Here is a 20993-nt window from a genome sequence, read left to right on the forward strand (position 1 = left end):
TCTGTGTACTAGCACTACGGAGAAACAGAATACTGAGAGGCATCGCGGGTATTGTCCTAATAAGGAAAGTAGATGGTTGGTTGGTTGGTTGTTTGGGGAAGGAGACCAGACAGCGTGGTCATCGGTCTCATCGGATTAGGGAAGGATGGGGAAGGAAGTCGGCCGTGCCCTTTCAGAGGAACTCATCCCGGCATTTGCCTGGAGTGATTTAGGGAAATCACGGAAAACCTAAATGAGGATGGCCGGACCCGGGATTGAACCGTCGTCCTCCCGAATGCGAGTCCAGTGTCTAACCACTGCGCCACCTCGCTCGGTAATGAAAGTAAAGGTGTCATCAAACGTATTAGATTGGTGCATCAGTTCGTAGCGTTTTCGTTTTGCTTGTTGATATTTTGGTTGCTATGGGCTCATTTGCCGACTGCCATTTTTCATTTTTAGTTCACTGTTGCTGTTTGAGATTATATATTGTTATTTTATCACTGAGAGATAAGTGAGTGGAGCTGTGGACGCTAGAAAATGGCGTGCCAAGTGGAGAAATCGGTAAATTTCCAACGTATTCTTCTGTCTGAGTTCAGCAGAGGCGTGACAGCAGTGGAGGCAGCGAGAAACATTGGTCCCTCGTATGGGGATAATGGCACTGGACAGCGCACAGTAAGACGGGTTTCTCGTTTTACGCAGGATCGTTTCAACATTAGTGACTCTCCAAGTTCAGGAAGACCTTCGAGTCATCCTGAGATGAGGATGCGGATAGGAGGGGCGAGTGGTCAGCACACCGCTCTCCCGGTAGTTATGATGGTTATTATTGACTGGAGTCGCTACTATTCGGTCGAGCAGCTCCTCAAAACATGGTTCAAATGGCTCTAGCACTATGGGACTTAACATCTGAGGTCATCAGTCCCCGAGACTTAGAACTACTTAAACCTAACTAACCTAAGGACATCAGACGCATCCATGCCCGAGGCAGGATTCGAGCCTGCGACCGTACCAGCAGCGCGTTTCCGGACTGAAGCGCCTAGAGCCGCTCGGCCAAAGCGGCCAGCCGAGTAGCTCCTCAATTGGCATCACGAGGCTGAGTCATCTTTGTGGATTAAACGCATTAATCCACAAAGAGCCATGTCGGTGTACTCGAGAACTGGCAAATGTGATGGAACTGCGATAATTCCACCATCGATTGACATTTTCATGCAGCGGGAAAGGCGAAAAAATCGGGTGTAAGGTTACCACATGCTGTAAGCCAAAATCACAAAATACAGCGGATGGCCATATGTGCATCTCTTCTTGCTAATCATCAACTGACTCGTGAACAACACCGACCATTCCTATGCTGTATCGTTACTGATGGTGAGAAACAGTGTCTTTACTGCCGGCCATAGTGGCCGTGCGGTTCTAGGCGCTGCAGTCTGGAACCGCGAGACCGCTACGGTCGCAGGTTCGAATCCTGCCTCGGGCATGGATGTGTGTGATGTCCTTAGGTTAGTTAGGTTTAACTAGTTCTAAGTTCTAGGGGACTAATGATCTCAGAAGTTGAGTACCATAGTGCTCAGAGCCATTTTTATTAAAAAAAAGTGTCTTTACTCGTATACTAACATAAGAAAAAAAAAGGTATGGTTAAGCTCAAACGAAGCTCTGTGTGCATCTACAAAAGATAATGTTATGCATCTGGTGGAACAGAGACGGTGTAGTGTACTATAAATTGCGTCCCCCAGGTGTAACCATCCCCGTCTTGCAGACGCAGTCCGAGAACAACGACCAGCGAGATTGAGTGAAGTGTTGCTTCTCCACGGTATCGCCCGCATTCTGATAGACTGGCAAAAAAAGCTATACAGGAGTTGGGTTGGGAATTCATTCCGCACCTAGCTTATTCATCTGATCTTGCGCCCTCAGATTTTACCTTTTCCGCTGTCTACCGAACAACCTTCGAGGAACTTCCTTTCCGGATGGAAATACGCTCCAAACATGGCTAGGCGAGTTCTTCGTGTCAAAACCACGTGATAACAGTCACAGAATCGAAATTTACCACAGCGTTGGGGACTTCTAAATAGTGAAGGTGAATGTGTTAGTGATGGCTGTAGTCTCTGTTGTGCGTATTCGTTGTATTTATGAAACTTATGGGAAAATGCTTTGAACTCATGCGCCAACCCAATAACGTTAGTCCGCAGCTCGTGGTCGTGCGGTAGCGTTCTCGCTTCCCGCGCCCGGGTTCCCGGGTTCGATTCCCGGCGGAGTCAGGGATTTTCTCTACCTCGTGATGACTGGGTGTTGTGTGATGTCCTTAGGTTAGTTAGTTTTAAATAGTTCTAGGGGACTGATGACCATAGATGTTAAGTCCCATAGTGCTCAGAGCCATTTGAACCCAATAATGTTACCTCCCGAACGAAGTAGTCATAAATGGTACTATTCTGAACCAGCATGCATGGTGCTGACTTTCGATCCACGGCGCTATCAGCACGTTTCCGAGCTCGCTACAATTCAGTATTAGTTAAGCAGCTATCTAGTTAGTTCGGAAGTAAGAGAAGTTATGCAACGTGTTTCGTCAGGTAGCAGATTTCGCCCGGGTTACGAAGAGGCCAGTGCTGTTCCCTCCTCGATAGACCATCACACCCAGCCAGGAAGCTTTCCTGAAGCGGAAAAGAGTTTGCTTTATTCAAACAGCCAGTTGCGCCAACGGGAGTCACCTTGTGTAAGAGCCGGCGTTGTTTTTTCCCCCCTTTCTTTTTCGCCGATGAATTTTACGCATCGCGGACGTAGGCCGGAGCTCGGTTTTCTGAAACCCTCCAGGGACGGACTTTTCACTGGCGCTTCCCCGGTGGCCCACTTAGTAACCTCTCGAGCGCTAACCAATAGCCAGCGCCGGCGCGCCGTCCCGGCCAATGACGAGCGAGCGGGCGCGTAGCATGTTTCAGAAAAAGGCAGCGGCAGCACGCCAGCCACCGCAGTAGTGCTTAGTGCAACGCCGGCATGACGTTCCCCGCCAGCTCGCTCTTCGTAGTAGCGCTGCTCCTTGCAGGTAGGCATCCTCTTCCTGACCGTAAGGACCCTTACCGGTTCTCCATTTAGTAAAAGCGAAAGTTGTTAGTGCGGCTCCTGACCTTTCGCCAGTCATCTCGCTAAAGTGCGTAACGCCGAAAGCTCTCTCGCCCTAAAGAGAAAAATAAAATTCAGCACATTCGCTGTATGCATCTACTTTTGAGTCAGTATTAACAAATTACATGTTCAGGTTCTGAAACATAGTATCAGTTTCATCAGAAGCTGGACGTTTACTCTTAAATGTAACAGGAACTGAGCATTGGTAGTTCTTGTGTATAGCAGCCTGATAATTTTGGTCGATACCTTGCGTCAGAAAACTCTAGTTCCTCTCTCCAATCTACACACCGTGCAGAAATCTACAGAGGCTGGAAATGTTGGAAGAAGACCTCCACAATGCGTGACAGTCTAGAGCATGTTACAGAGTTGTTCTGAAAATTCGCATACTAGCTGTGGAATACCTGTAACTGGAAATGTATACTGCGTATGATGCGATTACTTGCCTACGTTAGTACTAGAAATGCAATGCAATAACTTTCAGGTATACCCCGGATAGCTTCCCAATAATTTACATCATTATTTCGCAAGGAGCGCGTCAGCTCTCTCACAAAGTTTCCCAAACACTGTCTGTAACGCCGGCTGGGATGGCCGAGCGGTTCTAGGCGCTACAGTCTGGAACCGCGCGACCGCTACGGTCGCAGGTTCGAATCCTGCCTCGGGCATGGATGTGTGTGATGTCCTTAGGTTAGTTAGGTTTAATTAGTTCCAAGTTCTAGGGGACTGATGACCTTAGCAGTTAAGTCCCATACTGCTCAGAGCCATTTGAACCATTTTGAACGTCTGTAACTTTTGGTCAAACGTTCTCGAGCTTCGCCAGAAGATGATGAGAATGATACTCATCGAAATGTCGCGCAGCCACCCAGATGGAAGCCCGAGAGAATTTCATCAGCAGTACACGCCGTGAAAGCTTACATTCACATATCTCTGACTTTTCACCCGATGTTCACCTCCTGCCGAAGCAGTCGGTATGTGATAGAACGATTTCTGAATTCCTTGAATATTCTTCGTTGACCCTTTTTGATGCTGGTCCTACGCAATTACAAACGACGCAGTGACACATTTCTCAAGAGTTTTATGTATTAAAACTGCAGATAAGCTGTACTGTATTCACAACTGCGTCGGGAAATTGGAAGTCTGATTAATGTTTTCGCACCGTTTCACATACAGAGAAATTTGTTGTGGGGTTTCATTGCGTCGTCTATAATCAAACAAACTTTCAATTTCTCCTACCAATTCATCTTTTTTCCCACAACTTAAAAACAAATAAGGTAAACTATCACACATTTCACAAAGGTGAATATTTATTGCATGTCATATATTGTTGCATCAAAACATTACTGTAATCATACTACATTTCTGCTCACCTATGACAGTATAAACCAAGCTTTAATTAATGAAGCACGATAGTCTTATCCTCCAGCATTCAGGAATTACTTAATATCTCGAACTAGCAATGCTTTTGCCCTCAATGAAAATCTCCTTGTTGCAGTTACAGGGTATTTAAACCAGTAGTTTAGCAAATTCGGACGTGTTTCACTGAAAACAGCTCTTATTTATCCATACAAAGCCGATCCTCTCTCATCACGACCGATCGCTTCATCTTTAGGAGTTGCATTACCAATTAGTTACCAACATGTGCACTGCATTTGAAGAGTTGCCGTTTTACGAGACATTAAATTAGTTAAATTTCGAATCAATTTACTCAGCGAAGGTACTTCGTGTCCTAGTTCACCGTGGCAATTAACACTATTGAACATGGAAATTATTTCTGTGGTTTGATAAGGGCTGGTCTTTTCAAAGAAACAACAAACCTGCAGTTATTTGGACCGGACATGAGAGGTTCTGCTAAGAAGCAGGTACACAGACTAGCAGTTCTAGTGTACAAGGCTAGCTAGCTAGCACTCTGGCACTACGCCAGTCCAGTTGGTCGCACCGGGAGATTTCTCAAGACGTAGACAGCCAGTAGTCTAAGAGTGCCATATAAACTTCATCGAGTATATAAGACAATATTTATATCATTATCTAGCTCTTATACACGACCTAAAAACTTTACCTCGATACCATGGAATGTTTTGAGGCCCTCGTATCTGCTATCATAGACGTGCTGTATGAATCATTTTTTGATGACTCCTTTGGTCATGAAAGTAATTTGCCGATGCAAAGAGCTTCTCAAGCACTTACAAGGTCCACCAGGTATATGCTTTAATGTCATGTTGATTGTTCCCCTAATCATTGTTGACCTGAGGTTAAAAGCTAATCTTAATCTTACATTTCGTCAGCCGGGGTGGCCGTGCGGTTCTAGGCGCTACAGTCTGGAACCGCGCGACCGCAGGTTCGAATCCTGCCTCGGACATTGATGTGTGTGATGTCCTTAGGTTAGTTAGGTATAAGTAGTTCTAAGTTCTAGGGGACTGATGACCTGAGATATTAAGTCCCATAGTGCTCAGAGCCATTTGAACCATAATCTTACATTTCCATGCAACAGGTTCGTATCTAAAACTTCGAGATGGAGGTATCCCGTCTACGTAACGCAATGCTGACCTTAATTGGGGATCGGTACATAGACCGAGTTTGGCGACGTAATGCGACGGATAATCTGATCAATAGTATGATTAAATTAAATACAGAAAATAGTGAAATGACCTTCTACACGTGAGATAAAAAGTCGAAGACGACTGCGTCATCCGTAGCGTGGATGTTGCCTCCTAGGATATTTCGTTTCTCCTTAAAAGAGATGGAGATTTGCTTCATCATCTTTTGCAACATGTACACGTAAAACGGGAAAACCCTTGTAAGCTAACCATACCACACCTTATTTTCCACATGTGCGAAATGCAGCAGACCTTTGGTTTTACTTGTGCAGCCACGCCTTCCAACAGCGAGCAAAACAAGGTTAGAGACTACGAAGGGACGCATGCGCGATAGAAGGAAACCCATATAGTATTTGAACCGAGGGCGTGGTGCAGTAATTACGACACTGGAGACGTATTCGCAGGGAACAAATCCCCACCCGTCAATCCTGATGTAGGGTGTCTGTGAATTTCCCAAATATCTTCAAGCGAAAGCCGGAGGGTACCTTAAAGAGCTTATGGCCATTTCTTTCCCAAATATTTCTCTAGCTGAACTGCTACACCGTCTCTAAAGACACCAACATAGACTATATTTCTAGCTCTAATCTTCCTATTTTTTTGCACTTGCAAACATAGTTCTATTTTTCTCCCAGAAATGCGTGTTAAAAATACTTTCATCCTGAAAAGCATCACATTTATTAAGTAATTTTTTTGGGTGGATGAGGCGTGGGTGCGAAGTGGTGGAGTAGGATGGGGGAGGAGGAGGGGTTCCGTAAGTTGCAGGAATCTGCAAGTCATCGTGAAACAAGGAGATCGAAGCTTAGAATTTAGTCTCACTGGCTTTGAAATCATTTGGGTAAGAGTAGTAGCTCACTTAGGCTAGAATAGGGGAATGAGAGTTGTTTGGGGGTCATCCCAACGGTCCCTGTAAGTTAGGAAAACTACGGGAAGTAAGGGACAGCTGAACCGAGCTCCTTCTCAATGCGCATCCAGTTATCTTAAACATTTGCCCGTTTCTTCGAATCAAGCGAAAGACAAAGTGTGTCGATGATTCTGTAGCTAAACGGCAAACGGGAAATTTAAAATAAAGTGCACTAACATGAATAATCTAATTCTAGACAATCACGCGAGATACTGAGGTTAATACATCGTAGTTGGGATTTAACACGATTCAGTAACACTTCTGTCTTTCTGTGCCAGACTCGCGCTCACATGAGCGCAAAGCACTCTTCTGAAATTGGAAACCATCGAGGTAGAAGTTCAAGTCTAGTTTAACTATTTTAGTTCTGTCACACATGCATTCAGACGATACATTCAGATGCATAAATTCAGACGATAATACAAAATTGGGAAGGTTCGATTATTGTCTCATATCGAGTGGGATAGAAGAGAAGTCTGAAGAAATGCCTTAGACTCGACTGTAAGTCGGTGATGAACGTAGACCTTCCAGTATTATAACTCCGCACTATCAAAAATAATATTTCCAAATATATAACTTGAATACCATTTGCAGCCGTTAGCTTCACAAACCTAGGAAATCTTCTCTACATAGAAGCAAAAAGGCACAATTCAATGAAGTTATCACTGAAATGTTCAAAGTTAAGTTCGCATCGGTGTCAATGAGTGGCAGACTATTAGTTCAAGTTTATGATAAATATCAGCTTTCTTCTTCCTCTCGGTTTTTAGTGGACTGCACACACTTTTTCTGCCATTAGTGCGACTGTTATCATGAAAAATAAATTTATTTGAACAAGATCGCTTTTCTGTCGTTTCAGTTCATACATTTCTCATCGTAGCTCTGTTCCCCACGTTTTACAAGCTCGGTATTTTTCCATTTACTTCCGAATTCTTGGTTTTTTTTTTGTATGTCCCTGTCCCCTGTTACTCATTACTTTCCTCTCCCATTTGCGAATAGAGTGAGGTAAAAATGACCTCATGCTCTAATACGCACACCAAACATCTATTATCTTGTACTCACGCTAGTTACGCGATATATGTGGTAGACAAAGCAGAACTCTTTTGCAGTTTTTCTGAGTAATCGTTCTATAAATTTATGCAATGGCGATGTGCGAGAAGAACATCACTATAACCATAAATTTGTTGAATGAAGGCGACATCTAGTCAGTCATTATGTCATATTTATTAAATCCTCTTTTTAGTCACTGAAAAGAGAGCTAAGTAAATATTGCAGCCTGAATCGAAAAATGTCGCTGTCCTTTAGCTTATTCCACGTACGACCGCGTCTCCGGAAAACTCTCGTATTGACTAAACTGGTCTTATCAGCATACCTCTAAATGCTTTCTACGTTTTCCTTCAAGTCGGCCTGATGAGGATTACAAATATTTGAACAGCGCTGAAGAACAGATCCCATCAAATGCACATGTGCGCTATTCGCAGTAATTTTCAGAATTCTACCAATTGATCGAAGTCCGTCCGCCCCTACTGCAACAGCTCTTCTGGCTCATTTCACTTCATATCTCTGTTATTCTTCGATTTGCCAGTAAAAACCCTTGTCAATAAGGAAATTGAATATTAGAAGATATTTCATCCGTATTTATGCACATTTATTATTCAGTACTCCAAGTTGTAATTTTGTCTAGACTACTCTGACCTGTTGATACTTGTTTAACAATCGCGTAGGAATAATACAAGCAGAGAATATTCTGAAAATGTCCCTTATTTTCTCTGTTAAATCGTTTACAGATAAGGGGAACATTAGCTTTCCTATCACGCTCTCCTTGGACAAACCTGACACTATCTTTCTTTCTAATGAACTTACGCCGTCATTCTTGACAATAATAGCATGAATTCGAGACAGAGGGACCGTTGAGGTGATTCTTGGTACAAACTCTGTTTCCGATGCCCAAGCTTTAATTTTTTCTAGGCTTTTCCAAATAACTTCAGCTGAATATTCGAATAGTTCTGTTCCATCACCCATCCTCCCCACGATGACCTATCGCAGTTCCTCCAATACTCCCACTATAAGTGGCTGGCAGATAGATTGAGCTCAGGAATTTGTTATGGTCTTGATACAGAAACTGTCTGTGTGTTGGCTTTTGGTAGTTCACTAAACGATATACCTTAAATAGAATATAACTTAAATAAAGGTATATAACTTAATGATTAGAGTTGAGATTCAAAACGAAACCACGTAGAACTCTCCGTTCGTTGATTCATGTCGCTGAGGATATTTTCAACGTGCCACTCCAAGACTATGTATGGCAAGTGACTACTGAGTGGCTTCCACTTTCCTGTCGTTTTTCTCGTTTGCACTGGAGCCGTCATTGTTGGTTCGTTTTCACTGATTTACCATCACACCAATACCTCCGTTATCTGTTAGTTAAGTATGCGCCGTTAGATTATCCACTAGTGTTTTACTCATTATTCACAGCAGCCACGAGAAATACACTTGGAGCTATAAAACTGGACAGCGGGAGCGTTCATGAACGAGGGCTGACGTGAAAGTAGTTCATTGAGTGAAACGAAGCCTTTCCCTGGCCTGTTATTGCTGCCCGCTCTGTTCTTATGACCCACTGTTCTCCTAGCTCACTTGTCGGTGGCTATTTTATCCCTGTCATAGACAACAAGGATCCCTCAGCTCGTCTGTCTTCTTTGCCACTGCTAGCGCTAATACGAGTTTGAGTGGAAGGATCCCTGCATGTTTTTTATCGTACATAGGGTAGCAGATGTCTTCTTTCAGGTACAGTTTGAAAAGGAAGAACTGTTCCACATTAACATACCGTCTACATCGAGGTCATTAGCGATGGGCAAACAGCTCAGTTGGAATAGGATGGAGAGAGATTCAACCGCAGCCTTGGTGGAACTATTCTGACTATCCACCTAAATCGATTTTGTGAAGGCATGGGAAATTTAAGTCAGAATGGCCAGACGAGTATTTGCACCTCGCAACTCTGGAATATATGTTCAGTGACTTCAGTACTGTGCCATATAGCTTGGCTTAAGAGAACGAAATTATTTTACGAATGCTCTGGCCTTTGATTTCCTACAGAACTCGGGTTGGATGTCGGAATTAATGTACAAATTCCTACTGGACTCTTACATCCTCCGAGTAGACATCTGATATCATCTGCATCCGTACCTCCAATAAAAGACTTATAACCTTCATGTCACGACGAAATTAAACAGTTCTTGTACCATAATTGACCCAACATGCTATTGCGCTGGTGGACATAAATTCCTGGCAAATCGCTGTACGTGGACAGCAAATATGACTTCCTTTTAATTTGACAGAAAGGAACTGAGGCATTTTATTACCTCTGTTTCGCAGTAGGATCCGCAATACATAGATCACTCTTTCATTTCCCAATTCCACTTATACGACGTATAGTGGATCTTACATCCTACTCTTATTATTTGAGTGTAACTTGTGCTTGTTGTTATTTGACTGTGTTTTATTTAACGACCGTAGTAATATTATCTATATATGGCTTAAAACAAATAGAACACATAAGATCGACATACTCTCTGCATCGTCTCCGCTGGATGGGAAACAGAACTAGTAAAAACTATTTAGTTCCAAGCTCCTGTAAGCATATTCGATATCCTATCAGATCAAAGGCATTATTGTCCATGTCCCATTGACGACAAAATGTTCACAGATAAGCACATACACAGGGTGATTAAAAAGTAATTGTACACACGTCGTGGGTGTAATGAGTGCATCAAAATAAGACTAAAGTGGCTGCAGGATCTGGCACTATTAGACTACCCTTGAAATCAGAATTTCTGTCAGTGGTTACTCTAGCGTCATTCTGCTGATCCACTGTTCGGTCGTCGGATTCTGCTTATGGATGAGAGCCTCTTTAGTCGTGCGGGTATCGTAAACGCTCATAATATGTACGTGCGGGTGTTTGAGAATCATCGCGTTAACTACAGTAAGAGGATATCATCATCGTTTTGCAGTTAACGTTTCGTGTGATATTGTGGACAATCATTTCGTCAGACCGCATGTCAGGGACTTAACATCTGAGGTCATCAGTCGCCTAGAACTTAGAACTAATTAAACCTAACTAACCTAAGGACATCACACACATCCATGCCCGAGGCAGGATTCGAAACTGCGACCGTAGCTGTCCCGCGGTTCCGGACTGAGCGCCTAGAACCGCTAGACCACCGCGGCCGGCGCATGTTATTCCACAGTGCCTAACTGGCAGAGTGTATCGACAGTTTTTGGAACATGAATTGGCTGGTTTGCTTCATGATGTCCCATTCGCTGCACGAACCAACTTAACCTTTATGTACGACGGTGCCCCAGGCAAGAGAGTAGCCCAGTGTTGCTTCAGTAAGTGGGTAGGTCGTGCAGAACCTGTTGCTTGGCCCACTAGATCTTCGGATCTTAACCCCCCTGCACTTCTACCTTAGGGGCCGTCTCAAGAAACTCATGTATGTTATAGAAGGTGAGACTGTAGCACAACTATAGCAGCTAACTAAATGCTGTTAAACTATGCAGAATCTGTTAAACGGAGCCTGCAACGTTCCGAGATTGGTAAGACATCGAGCAGGTCACTGTCATCGTCTATATGGATATCACTTTGAACATGTTCTGGGGAAAATGCATAGTACATAGTTGTGTTGAATTTCGAATACCTAACTGTCGTTGCTTCCTGAGAAGAATTACTTTTGTGATCCCTATCCTACTGCATATCTCGGAAATAAAGCAATTTCAGGGAAAACTTTATTTAACTTTTTACTCTTACTTTGGTGCACACATTACACTTGCGAAGTGAGTACAGTTACTTTTGAATCACCCTGTAGATGTCTGAGCCGTCCTCCGACTCTCTGGCTCATAAAACTGCCTAACATCATCAAGTATTTTAATCAAAAGGGTCGACCGAGAAGCAGCATCAACTCGGATACTAGTCGCTGTCTCATCGCAGCATTAGCTGGCACAACGGACGCCAGTATGACAAACACGGATCCGTTGCGGATGTCATAAGAACTGGCGACCGTGAAGGATAAACGTTATTGAAGTTTGTCAAGGTCGTATGGTGAACGGTGCTGATGGATGCACTCCGCTATTAAGGAGGCTGTGGTCATCCCTGCCGTCATGCTTCAGAGGAAGGCTGACGTCACGCACACTTATTGGAAGAAGAGCTTGGCATTGGTGGCCGCCTGCTTGCAAACGGAAACCAGTTTCTACTCATTCTGATTACGAAACCTCAAGGGACTGGCAAGGCCTTCGGATTGTCCCGCAATTCACCTGCTGCTCTTCGGAGAACTAAAATTAGCTGAGCTCATTGTCGAACGATGGACCGCGCAACTTCGTGTGCGTGACAGATGAACGAAGACCAAAGAATCATTCATTGCTCTGTGGGTGAGGTAATGTTTAAATCTCTGCACGCACCGAAGGATATCTGAAGGAACCCAAGATTGCCCATGGACGAGGGAAGCCTTAATAAGAGTTAGAACAACAGTAATCCGTTTCTTCTCAAATTGGCAATTGGCAAAAGAAGAACCATAATCGTTCTCATAAAGGAAACCTGCCATAACGCACTGCTAAAAGGACTCGTCAGCTGGCTCAAATGCATCACACTGAGCGTTTCTCGCACGCATCTACTATCGTGGTATACAGTACCAACCTCACTTACAAATTTCAAATTAATTAATAATTAACATAAAGGATGTTTAAAAAAGTGTCACAAATTCCTACAGGAAGCAGTATTGTAGACTGGAATCACTCTTTGAAGTTCTGAAGGTAGCAGAGGTAAAATACAGGGAGCGAAAGGCTATTTACAACTTGTATGGAACTCAAACGGCAGTTATAAGAGTCAAGGGGCATGAAAGGGAAGTAATGGTTGAGGAGGAAGCGATACAGGATTGTAGCCTATCCCTGACGTTATTCAATCTGAACACTGAGCAAGCAGTCACAGAAAATAAAGAAAAATTTGGGGAAGAAAGTAAAGTTCAGGGAGAAGAAACAATAACTTTGAGGCTTGCCGATGACATTGTAATTCTGTCAGACACAGCAATGGACTTGGAAGAGCATCTGAAGGGAATGGAGAATGTCTTGTAGGGAGAATATAAGATGAACACCAACAAAAGCAAAACAAGGATAATGGAATGTAATCGAATTAAATTAAGCGATGCGGAGGGAATTAGATTTTAAAAACCAGACATATAGAGTAGTAGATGAGTTTTGCTGTATGGGCAACAAATTTAATTGATGGTTGCCGAGGTATAGAGCATATAAAGATTAGACTGGCTGTGGGAAGAAAGCGTTTCTGAAGAAGAGAAACTTGTTAGCATCGAATATAGATAGATATGTTAAAAATTCTTTTCTGAAGTTATTTGTCCGAAGTGCAGCCGCGTATGGAAATAAAATATGGACGATAAACAGTTTGGATAAGAAGAGAATAGAAGCTTTTGAAATGTGGTGCTACAGAAGAATGCTGAGGATTAGATGGGTAGAATGCGTAACTTATGAGGAGGTACTGAATAGAATCGGGGAGAAAACAAGTTTGTGAAACATCTTGACTGAAAGATGCGATCGGTTGATAGGACACATTCTGAGACATCAAGGGATCACCATTCAGTATTGGAGGGAAGTGTGTGTGTGTATGTGTCTGAGGGGGGAGGGGGGGTTAAAAAACGTACAGGGGGACCAGGAGATGTATGCCTGCACTCCACTTTTTGCAGTACAATTTATTCACATTGCATGGAGTCACTAATCTTCAGCTAACGTAGCGCATGAGCAGTTTAGCCTCAACTGACTGATGTCGCAGATCGTTGCAATAGTGTGACTCCTAGTAGCGCCGCCATCAGTGTCTAGCAAAATACAATGATTCAGACACGCGTAGTAAACGGCAACAGTAAGGCGGCCTTCACCACCGAATACTACATATTATTACTCACATGTAAAACGGTCCATAGCTCAACAGGCATTGGTTTCCGGACATACAGTTATACGAACTTTTCATCTACAGGGTGTTCTAAAGTGATCTTTACAACTTTGATCACGTATATTTCTAAAATGGGGGCAGGTAGGAAGTTTTGGTTTGCGACATAATGTTCACATAAGCCTGAAGTTTAAATAGCCTTGAGCAGAGTTAAACGTATGTACCATATGTAGCACGCAGGACATCTAAGCCATATTCTATTTCCACCCACGTCCGGTCTCTCATGTCCTCTTTAAAATGTGCGACTCGTAGTTTTTGCAGGTCCGGCACTGCAGTGTGGTAGTCAGGATGCTTCACAAAGCCACCTCCCATCCCAAGAAAAAAGATCTAATCGAGTTATGTCTGGAGACCGTTTTTAAACACCTCTTATGTAAAAGAAAATTCCTGGCAGATTAAAACTGTGTGCCGGACCGAGACTCGAACTCGGGACCTTTGCCTTTCGCGGGCAAGTGCTCTACCTCTTATGTAGGATGAATTTATTACTGTTGTTGTTTGGATGAGTAATGTTACAAGGATAGGCAGCTTAATCGATGAGAAATAGGTCCTTCTCTGCCAGTACAGCGACCTGGAAATGCATCGTCTGAAGCCTTCCTAACGATCGAGGCTCCAGAGAGAGGGGTACCATCCTGCCGCAACGTGATGTCAGAATGTATTTCTTCGACCTGTGGAAATGCAAACTCGTTTCACATCTCTATCACTCGCGCTTGTACGCCCAGAACTCATCCTTTTCGAGGCAGTTCAGGGTTCCTTCAAACTCGTGTACCACGGTCTGATGGTTGTAAGCGATGTTGGTGTGCTTCTGTGACGTGTCTGGAAGTTCCGCTGGACCCCGGTGTCATATTTGGTCTTTTCAACCATTACACATTCTGTGCCACCTGCTGCGGATAGCCAGTTTCGTCAGTAACCAGCCCGAAACAAAAACTAGGTGCGTCTGAGCAATATGCCGCAAACCGAAACTTTCTACCCATCACCTTTTCTGAAATATACGTGATCAAAGGTGTAGAGATCATTTTGGAACACCCTTTAATTTTGATTAAAATGGGCTGCTGTAGGAACATGAGACACGATTTTTAGACATCTCGTATGTAGGACATGTTATTACTGTTGTTGTTAGGATGAGTGACGTTACAGGGATAGGCAACCTGATCTAAACGTCAGGAAGGATGGGTGCTGCATGAACCAAGTTCCTAGAGCTGAACGGTGTCCTATTAGGACATTTTGGTTGGCGAGTAGTGACTGGGTAGCTAGTTCTGTGACATTAGACTGAAATAAGGTACTGGATCTCTCAGAAATTGGGCGATAGAAAATGCACACAGAATCAAATAATCAATTTGAAAAATAGTACTGCGATGTTTCAGCTGGGAGTAATATCACTGGAAGTGTTCCAAACCCCGTATTCAGCTTCGATCATGCCACCATGTGCTCTTGCCGCTGTTGATGTCAGTATGACTGAACGCAAATGGTTGGTTTGCGGGACATCACCTGGTTACAATGATCCAGTCCATTAACCACTGCGATATCTCGTTCTGTCCCCGCTTGTGAGCATAGTTCAGGATAAAGGATGTGTTATTTGAAGGAGAAGCAGTAGCTCCAGTTTTAAATACCGATGTTGAAGGGCGTTATCCCAACCACATGATTATCCAGTTCTGCCCTCCAATGACACCGGAAAGATCGAAGTGGCAGTGGACGTGCACTAGGTTTAATGTCCTGTCCAGCCACATAGATTTACGTTTCCCCTAACTTTTCTAAATCATTGCAGGCGAGTGCTGGGATAATTCCTTCGAAAAGGTCATGGCCGATTTCCTTTCCAAACCCAGCCGAACGTGGTCCTTAAGAATACACAAATTAAAGAAATGGCCTCTTATGGAGAGGACGAACCAGCAATCAGAGGTCACGTTTATCCTTCTGGGATTGCTCGCTGAGCATAATTAATTTTAGTTCACACTTTAGGTGTCTAATACACTTTCAACAGATAGGAAGAGCACGTTTTCATGATTCAAAGTCAGTTACACAATGTTTTCACATGTCCTCGCAGTAGCGTAGTACACGTTTTGCTTATTGACATCAATACTACTTCTTGCTTTGTTTATGTTGGTACTTTTGTGCAGTAATGTGAGTGACGACCTGAAATGCGGAATGATTTCGTTCGTACGTCATTTTTAACCCAGTCATACAAAATGTGTTACGTTGAGATAAATGCGCTGACACCGAGATGTTAAAATACCTTTTTGATTTTTACAGTTTATTTCCAAAGAATATACGTCTTACGTCAGTGGAGGTTTGTGATCATAATTCAGGATAAACTATGTGCTAGTTGAAGGAGAAGTAGCAGCTCTAGATCTTGATTTAAAATAACTATGAACTGGGTGGCTGAATTCAGCAGACGATTCGGGAAAAGGGACAGAATCTGCTTGCAAGAGAAACGTTGGGCTATATGTGTTGACGAAATATGGGACGAAGTCGAAAAATAATAGCATTTTCACCACAAAATAGTTTTTCACTGTTCGGTTGAGAATATCTCTCGTTGTCTCAAGGGACACAAGAAACTATAAGGGACAGTCAAATGAAACCGAAAGAGATGGAAACAGATGGAGATTATGTACATAGATAAAAATGAAACTTTCGTGTAGCTCAACGGTCTGGTGCAAGTCTATCTATTGGACGCCATTTCGGTGACTTGCATGTCCCTAATGTACCCCTGTACCCAACCGAGGAAAGGCGATCTACAGTTTAACGTGGAATCCGAACCACGTGTTGTCTGTGGCGACACCTAACATCGATCTCGCAACCTCTTGGCGTCCAGACACGCACTTTACTGCCACACCACCGGGCTCCACATAAGTATATATCGTTCATTTATAGGTTTTAATGAATGAATTTGAGGTCTGGCATTATCTTTTGAGTGCATTGACTTACAAGCTTAAATGTTTTACACTGTCAAGGGACGGTATATGGCTCTGAGCACTATGGGACTTAACTTCTGAGGTCATCAGTCCACTAGAACTTAGAACTACTTAAACCTAACTAACCTAAGGACATCACAAACATCCATGCCCGAGGCAGGATTCGAACCTACGACCGTAGCGGGCGCGCGGTTCCAGATTGTAGAGCCTAGAACCGCTCGACCACCCCGGCCGGCGGGGCGGTGTACCCTACTGCCATAAATTTCAGCTTGATACCTCTACCCGTTCCTGAAAATGAGACTCACGGACGGACTGACGGACAGAAGGGCAACGTAGTTATTCTACAGGGTGTTACAAAAAGGGACGGCCAAACTTTCAGGAAACATTCCTCACACACAAAGAAAGAAAATATGTTTTGTGGACATGTGTCCGGAAACGCATACTTTCCATGTTAGAGCTCATTTTATTACTTCTCTTTCAAATCACATTAATCATGGAATGGAAACACACAGCAACAGAACGTACCAGCGTGACTTCAAACACTTTGTTACAGGAAATGTTCAAAATGTCCTCCGTTAGCGAGGATACGTGTATCCACCTTCCGTCGCATGGAATCCCTGATGCGCCGATGCAGCCCTGGAGAATGGCGTATTGTATCACAGCCGTCCACAATACGAGCACGAATAGTCTACATTTGGTACCGGGGTTGCGTAGACAAGAGCTTTCAAGTGCTCCCATGAATGAAAGTCAAGAGGGTTGAGGTCAGGAGAGCGTGGAAGCCATGGAATTGGTCCGTCTCTACCAATCCATCGGTCACCGAATCTGTTGTTGAGAAGCGTAGGAACACTTCGACTGAAATGTGCAGGAGCTCCATCGTGCATGAACCACATGTTGTGTCGTACCTGTAAAGGCACCTGTTCTAGCAGCACAGGTAGAGTATCCCGTATGAAATCATGGCGGTGAATCGAGGAAGTACAGTACATACTGACGAAACTAAAATGAGCTCTAACATGGAAATTAAGCGTTTCCGGACACATGTACACATAACATCTTTTCTTTATTTGTGTGTGAGGAATGTTTCCTGAAAGTTTGGCCGTACATTTTTGTAACACCCTGTATAAGGCTTCTTTTTTACCGATTGAGGTATGGAACCCTAAAAGGTAAGCAAAATCTTTATTATGTCAAAAGTAATCGCCATAACTGGTAATATATTTATCCCACTGTGAGACAAGGCAAGAAGCTTGATTGTACCCACGAGTACACCTCTTCGTATGACGTACGTCGACGGCCACATTTGTCTTTTTTCAGGGCTCCCAAAATATGGAAATCGCGTGAGGAGATACCAGGACTGTATGGAGGATGTATAACGGCTTGCCAGCGAAATTACTGCAGCGGCGGGTCCACATGTTGCTAAGGTTGCTTCGAGTACGCCGCAGTAGTTTCGCTGGGAAGCCCTTGCCCATCCTCCATACACTCGCGATATTTCCCTGTGCTGTTACCATACTTTTGGAATTCTGGAGGAAGACATTCGTAACCATCGATTTGCTTCTGACGAAAAGGTACTTGCCTGGGTGCTATTAGGTTTCCGTAGGCAACCGCAAGCATTTTTCCAAGAAGACGTTGACCGTCTTGTCTCACATTGAGATAAATGTATTAAGAGTTATGGCGATTACTTTCGATATAATAAACAGTTTCAAAAAATGGTTCAAGTGGCTCTATGCACTATGGGACTTAACATCTGAGGTCATCAATCCCCTAGAACTTACAACTACTTAAACCTAACTAACCTAAGGACATCACACACATCCATGCCCGAGGCAGGATTCGAACCAGCGACCGTAGAAGCCGCGTGGTTCCTGACCGAAGCGTCTAGAACCGCTCGACCACAGCGGCCGGCAATAAACAGACTAATTACTTCTTTTCCACCTGTCTCGTTTTCAAATGACTGTCCTTTATAGATTTAGGAGGCAAGGAAAAAGATTAGGTAATAGTATTATGGAGCTCCCCTGTGCGTAATAAGCAAGGAACGTTAGGAGGAAGAAGACCCGGCGATAATCGGCGGGCTTGCGGAATTAAACGACTTTCACTTAGCCGCAGGTAGAGTCTGCCGTCAGCCACGATTGAAATATCTTCTTCATTTAGTGGTTAATATAGCGTCGCTGGCAGATGGCAGCTCGTCAGCGGGGAGTTCGAGGAAGTGCCGGAGGCGGCGTGATATTTTTTGCGGAATTGGTCGAGAGGAGCAGGCAGGTTGCAGAACGGCGCTTTTATTTATGTAGTCGATCGGAACGGAGCGGCCGGAGGACTCGGGCGGGGCCACTGCGGCCGCGCTGCGTCTTCCGCGTTCGTTTTCACTGAGCGGCGGTGCCGCGGGAAGAAAGTCGCCGGCCGGGAGAAAGCGGAGAGAGTCACACGTGCGGCTTCTCTCCAGACATTGTCACCTGCTCGCACACGCCGCGCACCTGCCCGCCGACGCGTCTTCCCACGCCCCGTCTGTCTAGCGACAGAAAGAGAAACCGCTCTTCGCCCTGTTCCTTCAGCTCCTAGAAGCCAATCAGTCTCTAAATCATTCCACAGAATCCAAATAATACTCTCGTGTTTAATATCCTCTGATAAATGTGTCTGGTCTCTGGGCGTTTTATAACCACTGACGCTCCAACGCTAATTTGGTGCGGTGATGGTGTGGTTAAGACATCTGGGAGGAGTGGGCATAGTAACTCCGTCCGCCCACCACGATTTAGTTTCTCCGCATTGACCCTAAATCACCCGAGGCGAAGACCGGGATAGCGACATTAACAAGGCCACGACCAAGTTACTCCTCCATTCATTTCCACTAGTACTCGGCCTGTAATTACCGTGACGTCGACGGAACATTATCTGAAATTTCATTATTTCCTTCCGGTATGCAGATGCCTTAGCACTCACACAGGCCGCTGCGTCGAAGGCTCTAGAACTGTCTTTCGCCAGTAACAACTATACTACACAAAATTAAAAGATCACGTTTTCGGTCTCCGTAATTGTCCCATTTCGACACATATGTTTATTTGGCTCAAAGATGCCTACAAACTTCCTCTGGAATGGCGGAAAAAAGTCCGCAGCTCAGAAGTCACGTACCCACATTTCGCCCCTTCTTCTGAGGCCTCTGCCATGGTCAGAAACGCGACAAAAAAAAATGGCTCTGAGCACTATGGGACTTAACTTCTCAGGTCATCAGTCCCCTAGAACTTATAACTACTTAAACCTAACTAACCTACGGACATCACACACATCCATGCCCGAGTCAGGATTCAAACCTGCGACCGTAACAGTCGCGCGGTTCCAGACTGTAGCGCCTAGAACCGCATGGCCACTCCGGCCGGCAGAAACGCGACGCCCTGCGTTGAAATCACGTGGCCGAGGCAAACATTTCAGGCATGCTGGCGCTCCGAATCGCCACGAAAAGGCCTCAGGTAGGTGCATTAAGGACATGAGTGAAACCACCCCTTCCCGGAGAGCGTTGATTCCCACGCAGTTCGCGGTCGAAAATGACAGTTCATTGTGCGATGGGCAACAAGAAGGCGTTCTTGACGACGTTCGGCACTGCTGCCACCTTCTGCTCGCTTCAACCCTACTCTAATACATCGTGGGGCTGCAACAGCATTAAACGTGATACAACCCCTTTCGAGTGTAGACGGACTGCAATTTTTGCTCTTCTATACGGGTAGGAGTCACTACGAACTGTTAAAAACCATTCAACGGAAACTGGACGTACACCGAAGCAACAAAGGGTTCATGTGCTTTTCATCACTCCTTTTTCGTGCCCTTCTGTGTCGTGATCACTGGCGGGGGGAGGATGCAACATTAAAGAGTGCGTGAAGAAAACGGCAAAGATTCCCCTAAGCCCCCCCCCACCCACCCTACTTCGGCAACACACTAAGGTGCCGCCAAAGTACCTCAGTTTAGCACGTTAAATAAGTACCTGTCAGAAACGTCGACACAAATTCTGTGTTTCGGCTGCTCTGTCACCTGAAGGCAGACTAACACCACCTAAGGGGTGTCGAAGGGATTTCCTAAACTCCAACGTTGAGGTATCAAAAGAAGGGGATGAAATGTGGGTAAGAGAGAGTGTACCGACCTTCCATCGTGTGACATGTGCATAGCGGCGTTGGGCAGAATTGTGGTGAAATTTAGTGTCAATGTGACATTAATCCATCTTATAGCTCACATGAACTTTTGAGATCTGCGGCCTTTTTTTCTCCTCAAACACCTTGTAATTCCCAGTAAACCACTTCAAGCGAATACTGGGATGGTTCTGCAAACGACGTCAGATGACCGAGTTCCCTCCCCATTAATGATCAGTCAGAGCTTGTGCTCTATCTATAAGGACCATGTTAAGATCTAACCTGCCTTAATTCACAACACGTTCTCATATTATTCCCGATTACAACAATACACTGTAATGAACCGACGGTGCAATAGCTTGGTCTGAAACTTCGGTCCAGCTGTCGTTGAACAATCCGGCGTAAGTATTGAAGATCCTG

The 20993-nt window shown here is 44.4% G+C and overlaps 1 protein-coding gene across 1 annotated transcript in view; it reads left to right on the forward strand.

Annotated features, from left to right (window-relative positions):
- Window positions 1-2864: 2864 nt before the first annotated feature.
- Window positions 2865-20993, forward strand: part of LOC126183791 (protein obstructor-E-like) — a 91587-nt gene continuing 73458 nt past the window's right edge. Inside the window, exon 1 of the mRNA XM_049926030.1 lies at window positions 2865-3007. Within this exon, the coding sequence (XP_049781987.1) occupies window positions 2959-3007 (49 nt within the window). The 5' untranslated portion in view covers window positions 2865-2958. The remainder of the gene's footprint in view (window positions 3008-20993) is intronic.

The sequence above is a fragment of the Schistocerca cancellata genome, chromosome 4 (assembly GCF_023864275.1).
Source record: "Schistocerca cancellata isolate TAMUIC-IGC-003103 chromosome 4, iqSchCanc2.1, whole genome shotgun sequence".
Lineage (NCBI taxonomy): Eukaryota > Metazoa > Arthropoda > Insecta > Orthoptera > Acrididae > Schistocerca > Schistocerca cancellata.